Source organism: Stegastes partitus, unplaced genomic scaffold (genome assembly GCF_000690725.1).
Source record: "Stegastes partitus isolate 25-593 unplaced genomic scaffold, Stegastes_partitus-1.0.2 Scaffold570, whole genome shotgun sequence".
Lineage (NCBI taxonomy): Eukaryota > Metazoa > Chordata > Actinopteri > Pomacentridae > Stegastes > Stegastes partitus.
The window spans coordinates 34,226-49,736 of NW_007578301.1; the positions used below are offsets into that span (position 1 = coordinate 34,226).

General features: G+C 41.6%; 1 protein-coding gene across 1 annotated transcript in view; it reads left to right on the forward strand.

Annotated features, from left to right (window-relative positions):
• The first annotated feature begins 4,873 nt into the window (after positions 1-4,873).
• The window catches only part of pear1 (platelet endothelial aggregation receptor 1), a 106,160-nt gene continuing 95,522 nt past the window's right edge, over positions 4,874-15,511 (forward strand). The window contains exon 1 of the mRNA XM_008288690.1: positions 4,874-5,058. Coding sequence (XP_008286912.1) covers positions 4,928-5,058 — 131 coding nt within the window. The 5' untranslated portion in view covers positions 4,874-4,927. The remainder of the gene's footprint in view (positions 5,059-15,511) is intronic.

Here is a 15,511-nt window from a genome sequence, read left to right on the forward strand (position 1 = left end):
CCCAAACTCGACATGCCGGATGACAGTCCCACCCGGAGCAGGTTTGCGCCACACCCCGCCATGCGCGAAGGCCGACAAGCGTAGGGCGAGGCTTTAAGCTTGCAGCTTTAATATTCTATTTGTACTCATTTTCCTAAAAAATATAAAATAAAATTCAGCCTGATGTATTAGACATCTTTTAAACACCTGGATCTTCATGAGATTGACAAAATTTTGCAGGTCTGAAAAAGATTTGGCAGCACTGCATGAATTTTAATGACTGTCTTGATAGTGGATCTGAGGCTTTAAACTTCAACATGTCAGCAGATGGCAGTATTTCACACCAGAAAAATAAGATTTAAATGATATTCAAGTGCTGTTCCTCATGCAGGGTGCCAACCTATAATGGTGCTTACATCAAAACAAATCAGCTATATTGAAAAGCTCATGTCAATAAGGGGAGTTTTAAATTTTTGGACTTGCATTCAGAGGAAAACCTGATCTGCACTCGTCTCTGATCTAAAAATATCTGGTAGACATAATATTTTATTATGTAGTACATTTAAACAACAGACATTGGCTCAAAGTACTTTCAAATGGAGAAATAAGTTTAAATATTAAGGTTAAAACCCTAAAGTATTAAATTAAATTATCCATAACAAATTGTCAGGATTCAAGATTCCTGGTTAAAATATCAAAATACAGGCATTAAACTGTATTATTCATCATTCAATACCAATCTTTTTCTTTAAAATGATTCCAAAATATCAAATAAAGTGATTCTTTACTGTTTAAGCTTTTTTTTCCCCCTGCGCATCTCTCCAGTTAACAGTTATTCTGGATCAGATTTTTCAACCAGCAGAAACCAGCTGTTTTTGTTGTATTTCACCCATAAAACTAAGCTATAAAACTAGTAGAGCTCCTCATTGCAGATGCTAGCGGCATGTTTCCAGGATGTAGAAATCAAATTGATTTAAATGCTTGGAATGATGTTTGCTGGGTGTGACAGACAGTTACACCCAGGATTGCTTAGCAACAGCAGATGTGTCTTTAGACACCTTTTCCGACTTTTACCAGGATGACTAAAAGCAGTACTAAAATGACAGCAACCCCCCTCAGTGTCCTCAGTGTGGGACTGCAGGAAACTATTTTATTTTCCCCTGCACTGATTTCCGCGCACTGAGGATGTTTGCTCGATCAGGCCTCCGTCCACAAGCTGTTTGTCTGTGTCAGCACTCAGAAGGAGGGTGGGACATGGTTGTCCTACTGTTTGGAAGGAGCAGGCTATTACACAGCTGTCAATAAAACCTGCAAGACACAAATAGAGCTGGCTTGAGACAAAACATGAAGAAAGAAGAAACTATATGCAGCTAAAAATATGAGGACACTTTTCTTTTTTTTTTTTGCATTTTGGGCTGTACTTAACTCTTCCAGTTGAGGAAGCTTCATGCTGCAGCACACACTGATGTGTCAGAAAACGGTGGCAGCAGTTTGGAGGAGGCCTTTTCCTGTTTCAGTACCTCTGTGCTCATCCTTTGGGAAAGCTGCCCACAGGATGGAGGCTATAACGACGGCAGATTTATGAGATGCTCAGCTATCACAAAAGTACAGGTGTCCACATTGTTTTGGCCATTTACTAAAAAGAATTTCACTTTGAAAAATATGTTAAATTTATTTCAACCACTAACATGTTTGCATTAAAGGAAAAGTTTGACATCCTGGGAAATATGCAGTCTTCATTTTGGATCTGTTTCCACCACATCCCTCTCTTTAAAGTTTAACAATTTCTCATGTTAATATCACAGAGCCCTGTTTAATGATTCCAAGTGATGGAGACATATGCACCTTAAATTCAGAAGCCTTAAATACATCATCTATTCCTTGGCTGAAAATACAGCTTATTGGATGTACAAACAAATTGCATTAATTTGTTCAATGAACCTGATAAATTATGGATAATAAAATGCTTCAAATTTTACAGTTTCAGGTTCTAAAAGTTTTTTTTTGACAGTACACTCAGTGCATTTTGTTGTAAAAATAAATAAATAAATGAATTAAAGATAATCATATTGATTACAAAACAGCAGTAGCATATTTATAATTTTGCATCTTGTACCTTACAATAATTCTGAGAGCTGCATTTGTAAGATACAAAAATGCGCAACGTCTTCCACACAGAAACAAACGTACTGGGGAGCGCTGCAGAGACAGTGTGAAGACGCAGTTATCTTAGCTTAGCATAGAAACTGGAAGCAGGGAGACACAGCGTCTGCTATCAGCACCTCTAAAACTCACTAAATGGTGTCATATCTTAGACTATTTCTAGTGACCTCACAGAACTCCTGGATGTCTCTGCACCTGGTCACAATAGTCATAACCTTCAGAAAACCACAAATTGTTATTTTATACCTGTTTCTGTACAGACTAAACAAACACGATATAATGCGTGTTGTAACCATCCATATCGGACAGCTGTTTCTCTGTTTCCAGTCTCTGTGGTAAGCTAAGCTAACCACATCCTGCTGCAGCCTTAAAGGTCTTAAACAAAGGACGAGGCAACGTCACCACTGCACTCTGACACTCATTAATTCAAAAAATGATGGTATGTTGCTGCACCAAGCAAAGCGCAACATGCAGGTTGGAGAGGCTGCACGCTCACCACGGTCAAAGTTCAACATGCTAGGGGCATCCCTATAGCTCACCTAGTTGAGCGGGCAACCCATGAACAGGGACTATTGTTCCCCGACGCAGCAGTCGTGGGCTCGACTTCCACTCACGACCCTTTGCTGCAGGTCTCTCCCCATTTTTCTCCCCCATTTCCTGTCTCTCTCTACTGCTCCAAATACAGGTAAAAAGCCCAACAATATATTTTGAAAAAGTTCGACATACTTGAACTTTGACCCCATCCACTATTACATATGTGCAGCCAACAGAAACGAGCCATCTCACCTGGCATGGAGGGCAAAATGGAGGAAAAGCTAATACTGTGTTCTGAACTTTTTGAATTGTATGACACAACTTTGCGATGTATCGAGACTCGGGGAGGAAAGCCTTTGAACTAGGCTAATGCTACCGCTGTCTTCTTAGCATGGGACAAATACACCTTGGCTGTTGAAGTATTTTCACAAACAGGAAGCTTCCTGCTTAAATAGGATGGTGACATAGCCCCACTGAAAGTTTTGAAAACTCTGCCTATTTTGCTCTCTAATCTGCGGCTCCCCCCGAGCAGTGCGGTAAATCTTTTATATTTGGATTACCTTAACAGAGATATTTAACAATATGTTGAATATTGATTTTTCAATTGATAGAAAGAAAGTTCAAGAAAGCAAGTTATTATATTGCCAAAATGTCAAACAGTGGCTTTAAATCATGAAAAAAAAGGTGAAGCTTAATGTTATGTAACAGCCTGCTTTACTGTAGTGACACCATCTGGTCAGAATTTATACTTGTATTTATCTACCTACCTACCTGTCTGGGTACCTAGCCAACCACCGATCATCAACTTATTAATCTAACTGCCGACCTACCTCTCCTATCATAGACTGTATAAAAGATGGAGGTAGCAACCAGCCCTGAAAAATGAAGCCAACCCTGAAGTGTCAAAAACCTGCAACATCACTACGTCAGCTAGTTGCTGGCTCCAAAAAGCCCTGGCTCCCACAGACTTGAATTGGAAAAGAAGTGATCACAGATCACGAAATACTGCATTCCTACAGCTTAGGATTTCTTTCTTATTAGTTTTCATAGTCAAATCTAAAAATAAATCAATACTGAATTTTTAAAAAATCGTCAAAATTGTGCGGTGCAAGGGGCGTGGCTGGCTTGATTGACAGTCGGCAGCAACGATGCAGACGAAGCAAGCAGAAGGCGGTACATGCAGAGAGGGCCTGCCTCTAAATCCCTCTGACCAATTGCTGCTCCTATGGTTCCGCACCCCTCCGACGATTTTTGCGTGACGTCACGGTAGCTATGTCCATCTTTTATACAGTCTATGTCTCCTATGTGTCTGTCTGTCTGTCTACCTACCTGTCCACCCACGGACTAGACCTAACTACCTACCTACCCATCATCTAATCATTTATCTTTCTACCTATCTTTTGTGTCTACCTAAGTACTTCCCAGCCTCCCTTAGATATCAACCTTATCTATCTTTTTGTCTAGCCACCTGCCTACTTAACTATCTAACTGCCTGTCTGCCTATTTACCTCCCTTACCTTCCTAGCTAATGTACCTGTCTATCTTAGCTACCTACTTACCTAAGGTACCTGTTTTTCTTACTTACCTACCTACCTACCTACCTTCCTACCAAACGTTCCTATATATCTTATCTACCTACTTACGTAAGGTCTATCTTACCTATACCTACCTATCTACCTACGATACCTGTCTATCTTACCTACCTACCTACCTACCTGCCTGCCTACCTAAGGTACCTGTTTGTCTTACCTACCTACCTACCTACCTAAGCTATATACTGTTACCTACCTACCTACCTACCTACCTTCCTACTTTCCTACCTAACCTATATACTGCTACCTACCTACCTACCTACCCCACCTTATCCTTACTTACCGACCTATCATACCCACCAGCTTCTCTGTGCGTCTTTATATAGCTGAAGTGTATTTTTCCACCTGGACTGTCAGAGTGCAGCTGCTCTGTTTTCCACCAGGTATCATCTCACAGGACTCTTTCAACTCTTCTGAACCCTCACTGTGAGACATCAATGTCTGGAAGCCCACTGAAGACAAAAACAACTCTCCCCCCTTGGACCTCCCCAAACCTCCTCTCTGTCCCACTCCTCCTCCTCGTCCTTCTCCTTCTGCTCCAGCTCCAGTCCCAGTCCCCTCTCTGTCACAGTTTTTCCACTTTCTTTGGCTGCACTTCAGGACCCTCCCCCGTTTGGATGCGGCGCTGCGCTTTTTCTTTCGTCCTCGCACTCTTCTGAATGTTTACGCGGCTTCAAGATTTTTCCAAGTGTGTGAACCATTATCAACAAACGAGCTTTTTCTTATCGAGTCGGGTATTAACTGAAACATCGCAGCGGACTGAGGATCCGGCTATTTCTCCGCCGGCAAGGTCAGTAACAATGATGTCAGTGAAATGTGAAAAAAAACTGCGAAACTGAGACGTTTTTAATGGAAACTGTGTCACCAGACGAATTTTGAACATTTTAAATTGTGAATACTTACGCATGCTGTATAGGAATGCGCTGTTATGACACTTGGACGCAGCGCAAAGCCCCTCAAAAACGCTGAAAAGCGCAATAATAATGATATAATGGTGACGAGCGCAATGTATCAATATAATAATGGTAAACACTCATGAAGGGCATCGTTTCTGTATTATGAACACTTGAACTTTTTATTCTTAATCCTGCAACATTGTACTTTTACTTAATTATAATTCCAGTTAAACGTTTAGTGCTTTTTATTGTTCTTCTGCTGCTTTTATCAGCAAGATGCACCGAAAGCATCAACAGTCAAAGCTCCTTTTATGCAGAATAAGTCAATTCATACTTTTAGATGACAGAATAACCCCATATGGTACTGTTTCATTGTCCTAACATGCATGAAGCATCTCATTTTTGCACTTTTGCATGCATTTTAAACGATAAATCAACAGTAACTCCATGTGTCGGATAACTCTGGTGAAGTTGAAGGAGCATGAAATGACCCTCTGTAGATTTCAGAGGGGGAGACGCATTAAGCAGGGGTCTGGGCGTTCTCCCATAGGAAATCTGGAGCAGCAAAGACGTAATTTCCTGCATTCTGGTGAATTTTTATGCATCAGTTTCTACTTTTTTCTGCATCAAATGCCAAGATGGAAGTAAAGAAAAGCACCAAATTCAGGCACAATGAGTAAAATGTAACAGCAGTTTTTTGTAATCTGCATCTCGCCCTTACATCTGTGTTGGACGGTAACTAAGTACTGGACTTTAGTATAATTTCGGCTTATTTGTACTGCTATTTTATTCTCCACTTCAGTTCAGAGGCAAATTTACTGTGTACGCCACTGCATTATTTGAATACTTTAATTACTTTGCAGATTTAGTTTAAAAGCACAAAATAGAATGTTTTAATATTATTGATTTGCTTTAAAGTATATTGAGCCCTTGAGGAAACATTCACTAGCTGCCCACCTTCACCAGCTATTAATGCATCTATACATGCACAGAATTAAGTGCAATATCATTATTTTCCCCATCCAAAGTGCAAAATTCCAATTTCTACATACAGAAGAATCTGAAAATCAGCAGTGCTATTGTATATTTGTTGCTTATTTTTGAATTTTTCTACTGATGTTCCCTCATTTTTGCACTATCCCACTCACTGCTGTAACACTGTAAATCTACGCTGGTGGATTAATAAATGCTTGTTTTATTAAATATATTGCTAAATATGGCATTCTGCTTTTGCCTAATTAAAATTATTTTTTATTCTTTGATGTTTTTATTGGGGAGGTTAAATGCACATCCGTTGCATCCCCCTGTTGTTTCTATGAAACCTTCTCAAAGTTTGGTACAGTATTTGACAGATTTTGGCAGATTTGTCAACTACAGTTTGGTGTTTTGTTCTTTAATCATCTTATCAGCTTCATATGCTGCATACTGACCTCAAGCAAACAAACTTTGTTCATCTACAAGGACAAAATGTTTTCAACTTGCTTAAATGAGCTTCTACTGCTTTATACACTTGCTGCATGTGCTTTGCTTTGTGAGGCAGTTTTTGTTTTTTGTTTTTTTCTTTTGGCATCTCCGGCTGCTTTTAAAACTCCTTTAGCTCCTATCAGGAGAGTCAGAAAAGCGTCTTCATAGGGTCATTACAGATGAACTTGCTGGGAGCAGGTCTGCTGTTTCCTCCTCCCCCTCCTCTTCTGGTTTTTGGCATTGGATTTAATGTACTCGTTCAGATTTAATCTGAGTCCTGGGGTACCTCAAGGTCACCCAGGCCACTGGAACGTGGTGGCTGCATCCTGTGACATCCTGTTGTGTTGGTGTGACTCCTTTATGTTGTGTTAGTAATCAGATTGAGATGGGATTTGCATGTTTTCTCTGAGGATGTGAGCGGCTTCAGTGGATGTTTGTTTTGGGCATGCATGACACGAGCAGCTGTGTGCAGCGCTCTGATATGAAAAAGTCTATCAAACAAATAATTTCATGCACTGATTGTGTGCTCATTGTTTTCTTGAGATGCTCTTTTTGCTCTAGTTTTTAGGAAACCAATTGTGAGGAGTTTTGGAAACAGACCAAATACGGTAAACAGGTTATTCATAGTCACTTGTTAACAAATTGAGGTGTTTGTAGCTGGATCTGTGAAGTGATGAACTCCTGCACATGGAAGCGTGCTGTTTTGGACAGAAAATCCTCATTTGTTTCCCTCGGTGGAGCTGTAAAATCACAGTCAATCACTGTTAATTCAGCATTGTTGCACTTGTGAATGAAAAGCTTTTTAACTAAGGGAGCCTGGCAGCATTTCACTCACAAAAACATCTGTGAGGAAGGCAAGACGTGATTAAGTATCAGAGTAAATCTTAGCCACTTGCTTTGGACTCCTGACCTTGCATTTGCGTTGGCAACCAAAAATCTCCAGGAAGTCTGTCTGCTTGCAGACTGAACTTTCTTTTATGCTTCTTCGAGTGTTTTTAAAAGCTCAGCTCTGTTTCTACATGTGCCATTGTTTGCAGATATCAAGTTCATGATTTTTTTTTTAAAGTTCTTTTTTTGGCCTTTTTGCCTTTATTGGAGCAGACAGTCAAAAAAGAGACAGGAAAGTTGGGGAGGAGAGTGTGGGAAGGGGTTGCAGCAAAGGGCCATGAGCGGGATTCGAAACCATGGCCGCTGCATTGGAGACTATAGCCCCTCTACATGGGTTGCCAGCTCAACCAGGTGAACTAAAGCAGCGGCCCCAAGTTCATGAGTCTAAAGGTGAAAAAAGAGCTCAAGTGTCCTCATATGAGATCCTCATTAGCTGAAAATGAGTTTGCCCTCTTAAGGACTGTTTCAGCTATCAGTGGTTAATGGGTCCTTTTTTTTTTGTTGTTTTTGTGTCTGGTCAAGCAACAGAAAATTGTCTCTTGTCTGACAGCTGGAGGTCTGGCTGACTTACTGTCTGTTTGTCCAGGAGAGGACTCGATCTCAGGCAGGCTATTGGATATGTTTTGCTTAGAGATGATGCTGGCCAGAGATGCAGAGAGATGAGGTAGATTTAGAAGAAAGGAGGCGAGAGTTGTCAACTTCATTTGATCCTCCACCGCCTGGACTTTGCTAAAATTTATGGTAACACCGCACAGGGCAGTCAGGGTGTCTGCGTGATGTCTTTAGGAAGCCACACCTTTTCTTGACAAGATTATACACGCTGGCCACACACCATGTCTGAAGTGACATCCCAGCATGAGGTCTGTGTTCGTAGGATCCATCGACTCCAATAGAATTTCCTGTCTACTTTATTATGGTAATAAGTACACGCATGCTTGCAGCCATGCCAGTTGTCAAATCAGGTTATATGTTTATTTCATTTCATTTCAGGGCTGCAAGGTGGCGCAGTTGGTAGCACTGTTGCCTCGCAGCAAGAAGGTTGCCGGTTCGCGTCCCGGTGGGGGCACCGGAATCTTTCTGCGTGGAGTTTGCATGTTCTCCCCGTGCAGCGTGGGTTCTCTCCGGGTTCTCCGGCTTCCTCCCACACAGTCCAAAAACATGTTGAGGTTAATTGGTGATTCTAAATTGTCCGTAGGTGTGAATGTGAGTGTGCTTGGTTGTCTGTCTCTAACTGTGGCCCTGCGATGGACTGGCGACCTGTCCAGGGTGTCCCCTGCCTTCGCCCTAAGTCAGCTGGGATAGACTCCAGCCCCCCGCGACCCTAGTGAGGATTAAGCGGTGTATAGAAAATGGATGGATGGATGGATGGATGTTCATTTCACTCTTTAGTAGCTAGTGATGCGCAAAGCAGTTCTTTTCTGTGTCCTGAATCACAAAATCAGTTCACTTAAAAGAATCCATTGTTCTGACACTTTGACAAACATGCCAAACTCCATTCATGATTCTTGATGTTCTAAATGTTTTCCTGCTGAGTATCACAGATGTACACTAGTTTGGAATGACTTTTAAGTGTTATTAACTGATCAACAGTTCAGCATTACTTCTGACCTTGCTCAAAGTAATTCTGGCAGCTTGGGCCACTATCATGTATAGTTAAGAACAGATAAACCCTTTGTGACACCAACCAAAGGTACAAATTGTCATGTAATGACATCCGCCTTCCTTAATTCAGCATAGCTTAAAGTCTTAAAACAATTTGAACAGGTGAAAAATAAAAATTTACCCCTTGGACAGTTGTCACAAATGAGAAAATTAGCTATAGAGACCAAAACTCTTTTCATACTGGGCTGTAATCATGTTTATGTCTGCTGTAAAGTTGGACATTTTAATATGGAGGTCTATGAGAATTTACTCACTTTTGGAGCCTCAAGTAGATATTCAAGGAGCTTCAGTTTGTGGCACTTCAAACTAACAAACTGAACTTCATGTCAGCTGGTGTCGTCATGTTTTATGCTGTCCTGAGACAAAGAGCTAATCAGTAAATGTTTGTTGTGTCTGAATTAATCTGAAAAGGATGTTTAGGTCTCACATTGAGCACACACAACTCTTTTTTAGCAAAAATAAAAAAAACACATCAAGTGAGCATGAAAAGCTTTCCACAAAATTGAGGTAATTTCAACATTTTGGTTACTCTTTTCTAATGTGGTACCTCAAAATGTGCATAAAAATACATTATAGCTCGTGTTAGTATTTAACTAAAGTGTAGCCTCATTTCCAGCAGTTCTGTAGAGTCATTTTCTTTTAGTTTCTGTGTGGATGCTACATTATACTTTTAAGTCAAGCAAAAAGAGTGGCACTGGTTTTTCTGAGGTTGTCTGTTGACTATGTTTTTAACATTAAAATCTACTTTTAAGAGCAAAATGCTATTGGAAAATGTGTTTATTCAATCCATGCTCTCACTTTTATGTATCAGTTTTCCTTTAAGAGAGTGAGAGAGAGAGAAAAAAAGGCCTATATTGACTTGACAAACTCCTGTTTTTGATGTAAAAATAGACCTGATGAAAACGACGAGGAGCACAGGGGATTCAAATGAAGGTGATGCTGGCTGAATATTCCTTCCACAGGCTTATACAAGTCTTTCAACCCCATGTGCTCTGCAGCCGTGCAAATAATTTGGAGCAGATTGGACTGCAGCCCTGCAGCTCAGGGGCTTTGGGTCGCTCGCTCTGCTCCGGCTGTGGAACATGCACAGTTTCATTGGGCTCTGGCTCAAATAACCCATCATAAAAAGTCAGGGGGTTTGGGGCTGGAGGAGGAGCCGGCAGTGGGCTGATGGACTGACCACAGACTACTTGTACTGTGGTGAGGGTCTTTCCTGAAGCTGCTTATGTTGGTGGTTGGTGGGTGGTGTTCTGGGCGGTGGGTGGAGCAGCAGTGGAGACATTGTTCATTAAGATTTGAGGAGCTTTTGCTGGTGTCTCGCTGTGGTGTCTCTGCAGGATGACTGGAACCGAGTGAAACCTGAGACGTAGAATTAGTGGAAATACATCACCGTGTTTGGAGGCCTGGGGGGCTTCTCGCTTGTTGTTTCCATCTCTGTGATGAAAACGGGGTTATGTTTGTGTTGTTGTTTTTAATGCTTGTAAAATGGATTGTGCAGATGGCGCAGAGATGAAATATCATGAGTTTACCATACGGAGGTTTGCATGTAAAAAACAAATGGCCTTTATGTCATGCTTGGCACCACGTGGACACAAACTGCTAGAACTCTTGATGTTTCTCTTGAGTTCAAATCCAGATCCACTCCACCAGCTGTGTGTAGCTCGCAGTCGTCCATCTTGCTTTTTATGAGAGACTTATTCTCCTTCTTTATTTTTTTTCTATTCCATTTTCCAGGCCACTTCTGAAAGACAAACGGAGGCCCAGGAAAGGCAAGATGACAGATTAGCACTATTTGTCAGCGTACCCATTACTCAAAATAACACAAGCTCTGTGTGGAAAAAAGGACTCTTTGTAGAGAAATGACACTCTGAAGCCAGAGAGAGTTTGCTGTTGGAAAATGTGGGAGTAGCAGGTCTAATGGCATCATCCAAGGACTCCTCCGTTTATAGCTCCTGATTTTGTGTTTTCTTTTACCTCCCAGCTCTCTTTTGTTTAGACGTCGGAGGAAGACAGTGTTGAGATGCAGACCTGGATGTACATGCAAGATGTTTCCTATCGACTTCCTATTGTTTGTTTGTTTGTTTCCCAGTTTTCATTCACTGTGTGCTGCTCTGCAATGAGGAGTGAAAGAGAAAGGGGAACAGACTGGGACAGCTCAGTTGAAAACTTGCAGAGGAAGAACTGAAGAGATGAAATTATTAGTTGGAGACAGACAACAATGAACCCGAGCATTGCAGCCAATTAAAAAGTAATCGGGAAGGCATGTTATCTTCAAAGACGGCGTCCAAAAAAAAAAAAAAAAGTGCTGACAAGATGCTCAGTGGAAGCTTCTGCTCTTTGCAACTTGTTAACAGCAGAACTGGATACTTACTCATTAATTGGTAAATAGTTGAAAGTAATTTGCAGCAGTGGTTGAAAAGCCCGGAGAAGCCTCTCTGCGATATAAAGAGAAACATATTCCTGCATTACTCAGTGGCAACCTGCTGGGTTTTCTGCTGCTTCTGTTTGGGCATCCAGAAAAAGAAAAGTTAACAGTTTATCCTCCCACATCATACCCAAACGAGATGACGGGCCCCACAGTGTCTCTTCCTCCCACGGCGTTGTTTGCCCAGGATGTCCTGTGTGGTAGCTTCAATCTGCCTGTTGTCTCCTCTCTGCCCTCCCCATCTTCCTGTTGTGTTGGACAGGCATGCAGGTGTCGTACCAAAAGGCCCCCAGAGGCCCCTGTGTTGCACAATTCCAGGCTTTGCAATTAACTGCAGCTCATTCTGCAAGGCCTACTTTCATCTTTCATTTTCCAAGAGGCGGCCAAACACAGTGAGGTAATGGCACCACCTGTGGGGATTGAAGCAGTTTCAGTCCACTGACACTGCTGGGAAACGCACAGGGAGTCAGACAAAGTAAAGGAACATCTTGGAGGGTTCACCTTCAGGGTAGCACATGTGGCTCAAGTTTTTGAGTGAAGAAAATAAGTCTTTAACTTCCAGATACTTGCAGGATGAGGCCCATCTGGAGAGAGAGGGAGCTTTTTGGGCTATATGTGGAGAAAAAAAAAGACTCTAAAATGATCACTTTAATAAGTTGCAGGTTTCCATGTCGTCCTCCAGAAAGGCAGCACAACATGTGCCAGAGGTAGGCCTGTAAATCAATGGGGTTTAGCTTTTAGGAATTTACTGTCTCACGCTGGACTTCCTGGAGAAACAGATAGAAGGAAAGCCAGTGGAGATAACTAATAACCAGTCGGGTGAACTCTATCTGTCTTGGACTGCTGCTTATATTAAGAGTCCATGTTCTGCACACTTACAGGTTAATAATTTTATTTTCAGGGTCTATTAGGTACGGTGGCCCAGAAGTGTCACAACAAAACAAAAGCCACAACACAACATAATAAGCCACAACACAACACAACAAGCCACAACACAACCAAATTAACCACAACACAACACAATTAGCCGCAAAACAACACAACATTAATATCGGTGTGCGCTATTAGTAAACATTATTTGCCATCAGTATTTTACTTACTTTCGAGTTGTTTCCAACAATCTCCGGCTTCTGCCCACTTTGTGTGGTTGCGCAATTCACAGTATAACTTCCGGGTTAAAAAAACAAAAAACAACTTCCGTTGCAGCCGTTGTGTTGTGCTGCGGCTTATTTTGTAGTGTTGCGGCTAATTGTGTTGTGTTGCGGCTAATGCAACGGAAGTTGTTTGCAACGGAAGTGTCCGCATTAACAAGTCAAACAAGCAATGACTCTTTATTTGTAAATCAAAGTTAACAACCGCTTTAATAGAGCATACCGAGATTAATGGACACTATTTGCCATCAGTATTTTACTTACTTACGAGCTGTTTCCAACAATCTCCGGCTTCTGCCCACTTCGTGTGGTTGCGCAATTCACAGTATAACTTCCAGGCTAAAAAAAAAATAAACAACTTCCGTTGCAGCCATGGTGTTGTGTTGCGGCTAATTGTGTTGTGTTGTGGTTAATTTGGTTGTGTTGTGGCTTATTGTGTTGTGTTGTGGCTTTTGGTTGTGCTGTGACTTATTGTGTTGTGTTGTGGCTTTTGGTTGTGTTGTGGCTTATTGTGTTGTGTTGTGGCTTTTGTTTTGTTGTGACACTTCTGGGCCACCGTAATTAGGAGATATTTTCTTGCGTTAATGTTAAAACAAATCACATTGTTCTTCTCATACTGTACATTGCTGCAGCACTTCTGTCTGAAAGGCTCCAATTTAGCTCCTGTCTCTTTACGGCCCGCCTCCTGAAAGACTGTTCCGATTGGTCAGCTGGCCCCTTCACAGCCAGGTAACATAACCTAAGATTTCTGAGTGAGATCAGGCAGAGAGAGCAATGAGGAAATAACTGTGAGGAAGCTGCTTATTCTTTGTTTGAGGGCCAAACTAGCGGCTATTTATCTCCTATGCAAATGTGTTACATCAGTGTTTTCTCTAGGATTTTTTCCAGCAGCGGAGGCTGGCTCTCCGGGGAGCCGTGGTGGTGTAAACAAATTACATTTGACTGCAGATTTTACTTTTACAACCTATTTATTGAATGGCCAGTTAAAAATGGCTTTTTAAAGGCTGAATGTAAAAATAAAAAAAATAATAAATAAATGTAAGTTTTTTAAAAAGTTTTCTATAAAAGAGCTCTAAGGCTCTGTTGTAGAGAAATTCTCTGAGAGGTGGCCACTGATGCTCAGCAGCATACATGATGGAAGCTGATCCCCCTCCCAAGTCAGTCTTCACCTACAAATAGAAAAAATAATAAGATTGTTTCTCTCATTTTCCGACACCCTAATCATTTTAAAAATGTTTCTCGTTTGTGTCTGATGATATATTATTACACTATTTTTTACCTGACAATCATCATTTATGAGTCAGTAAAAGCCCAAAGCTTCCTGGCTAGCATTATCTTCATCATGTGTCTTTCTTAGAGAAATATGTGAACAAGCTCATCTGAAGATGCAGTCAGCAGTTCCATCATGGCGTGTAGATGCTAGCTTAATGCTATCAGTTAGTTTACTCACGTTAGCGACACTAAGTTGGCACCAGGCCCAATTAACTTAAGCTACCAATATGTTATGTAACAATAGCAGGCCATCAATGTTTTGCGAAAGTCTATTTAACTTGTAAAATCTATTCTGAGTTACCTGAAGCTAATAAGTCTACCTTTTTTCTGGTAAGTCGCTGCCCTATTCTCCAAGACGACCCTCCTCTGACTCTGTCCCTTTTCCACCAAGAAGAACCAGGTGCTAGTTCCGTGCTGGTGCTAGTTCCAGTGCTAAGTTGGGTCAAACCTGGCACCTCCAAAGAACCGGTTGCTTTTCCATTGACCAGGAGCTAAGTTAGAGCCACGCCATGCGTCACTGCATACGTAGCCGTTTACCGAACAACGCTCGTGCCACACGGAAGTCCAGACAGGACTCCAGACTGAGTCTTTTTTTTTTTTTTTACCGGTGTGACCAACTTTCTCATTTGTTTACACTTTCCACCTTGTCACAAGCAAAACATATGACCGGCTAAACATTTTCTTATCGATAGACTACAATTTACCGATGTTCCCTGAACGCCCCACATAGCAGGCTGCGGTAGCTGCTGTTGGTGACTGCGGTGCTCAGACCAAAGATGACTTTAAAAGAGTAAAATAGGGTGTTCTAATGTCACATTTGTCCAAGATGAAGCAGAGTAATTTTTTTTCATGCAGTCTTCTATGGGCGGAATAAACAGTGTCACTTTCAAGGCCGCGCTCTCGAGCAATTAACATTGTATTAACCCCCAGAGATTAGATACTGAGCAACATAGTTATCTATAGTTTACCTTAGTGCTTGCAAGTAATTAACGTCAGCCATGTCTCAATATGTGTACTTGTCCGTACTTGCGTTCTTGCGGACTTGTGAAACCTCATCAGTCGGAGACCAAGTACTGCCCCAATGCTAAGTACGCATCTGACCAAGTACGGATGAAATGCCCAGATGTGTTCTCGCTCCACCCACATTATCGAGTCTGCATCAGACCGGAGTTGTGTGGACTTCAGACAGCCAAGTATCACAGAATGCATTTCGCGCCAACCAGCGGCAAAAGCCGAGGAGAAAACTTTCAACACCAACACAAGTTTTTTTGGTAAGTACTATTGTTATTGTGACAAGAACTGTAGTTTTATGATTATTTTAGGTGAGAAAGTAATGATATAAAGGTAAAAAATGTGGTAATTTTATCAAGATAAAGCCTGCTTAAAATTTTGCTCCGACGATTTCGGAGATGTGAGTGTCCCGGTTTGACAGCTGTGAAGGCGGCCAGCGCTCACAGTAGATGCCGAGAGCCGCCTGATGTCGGC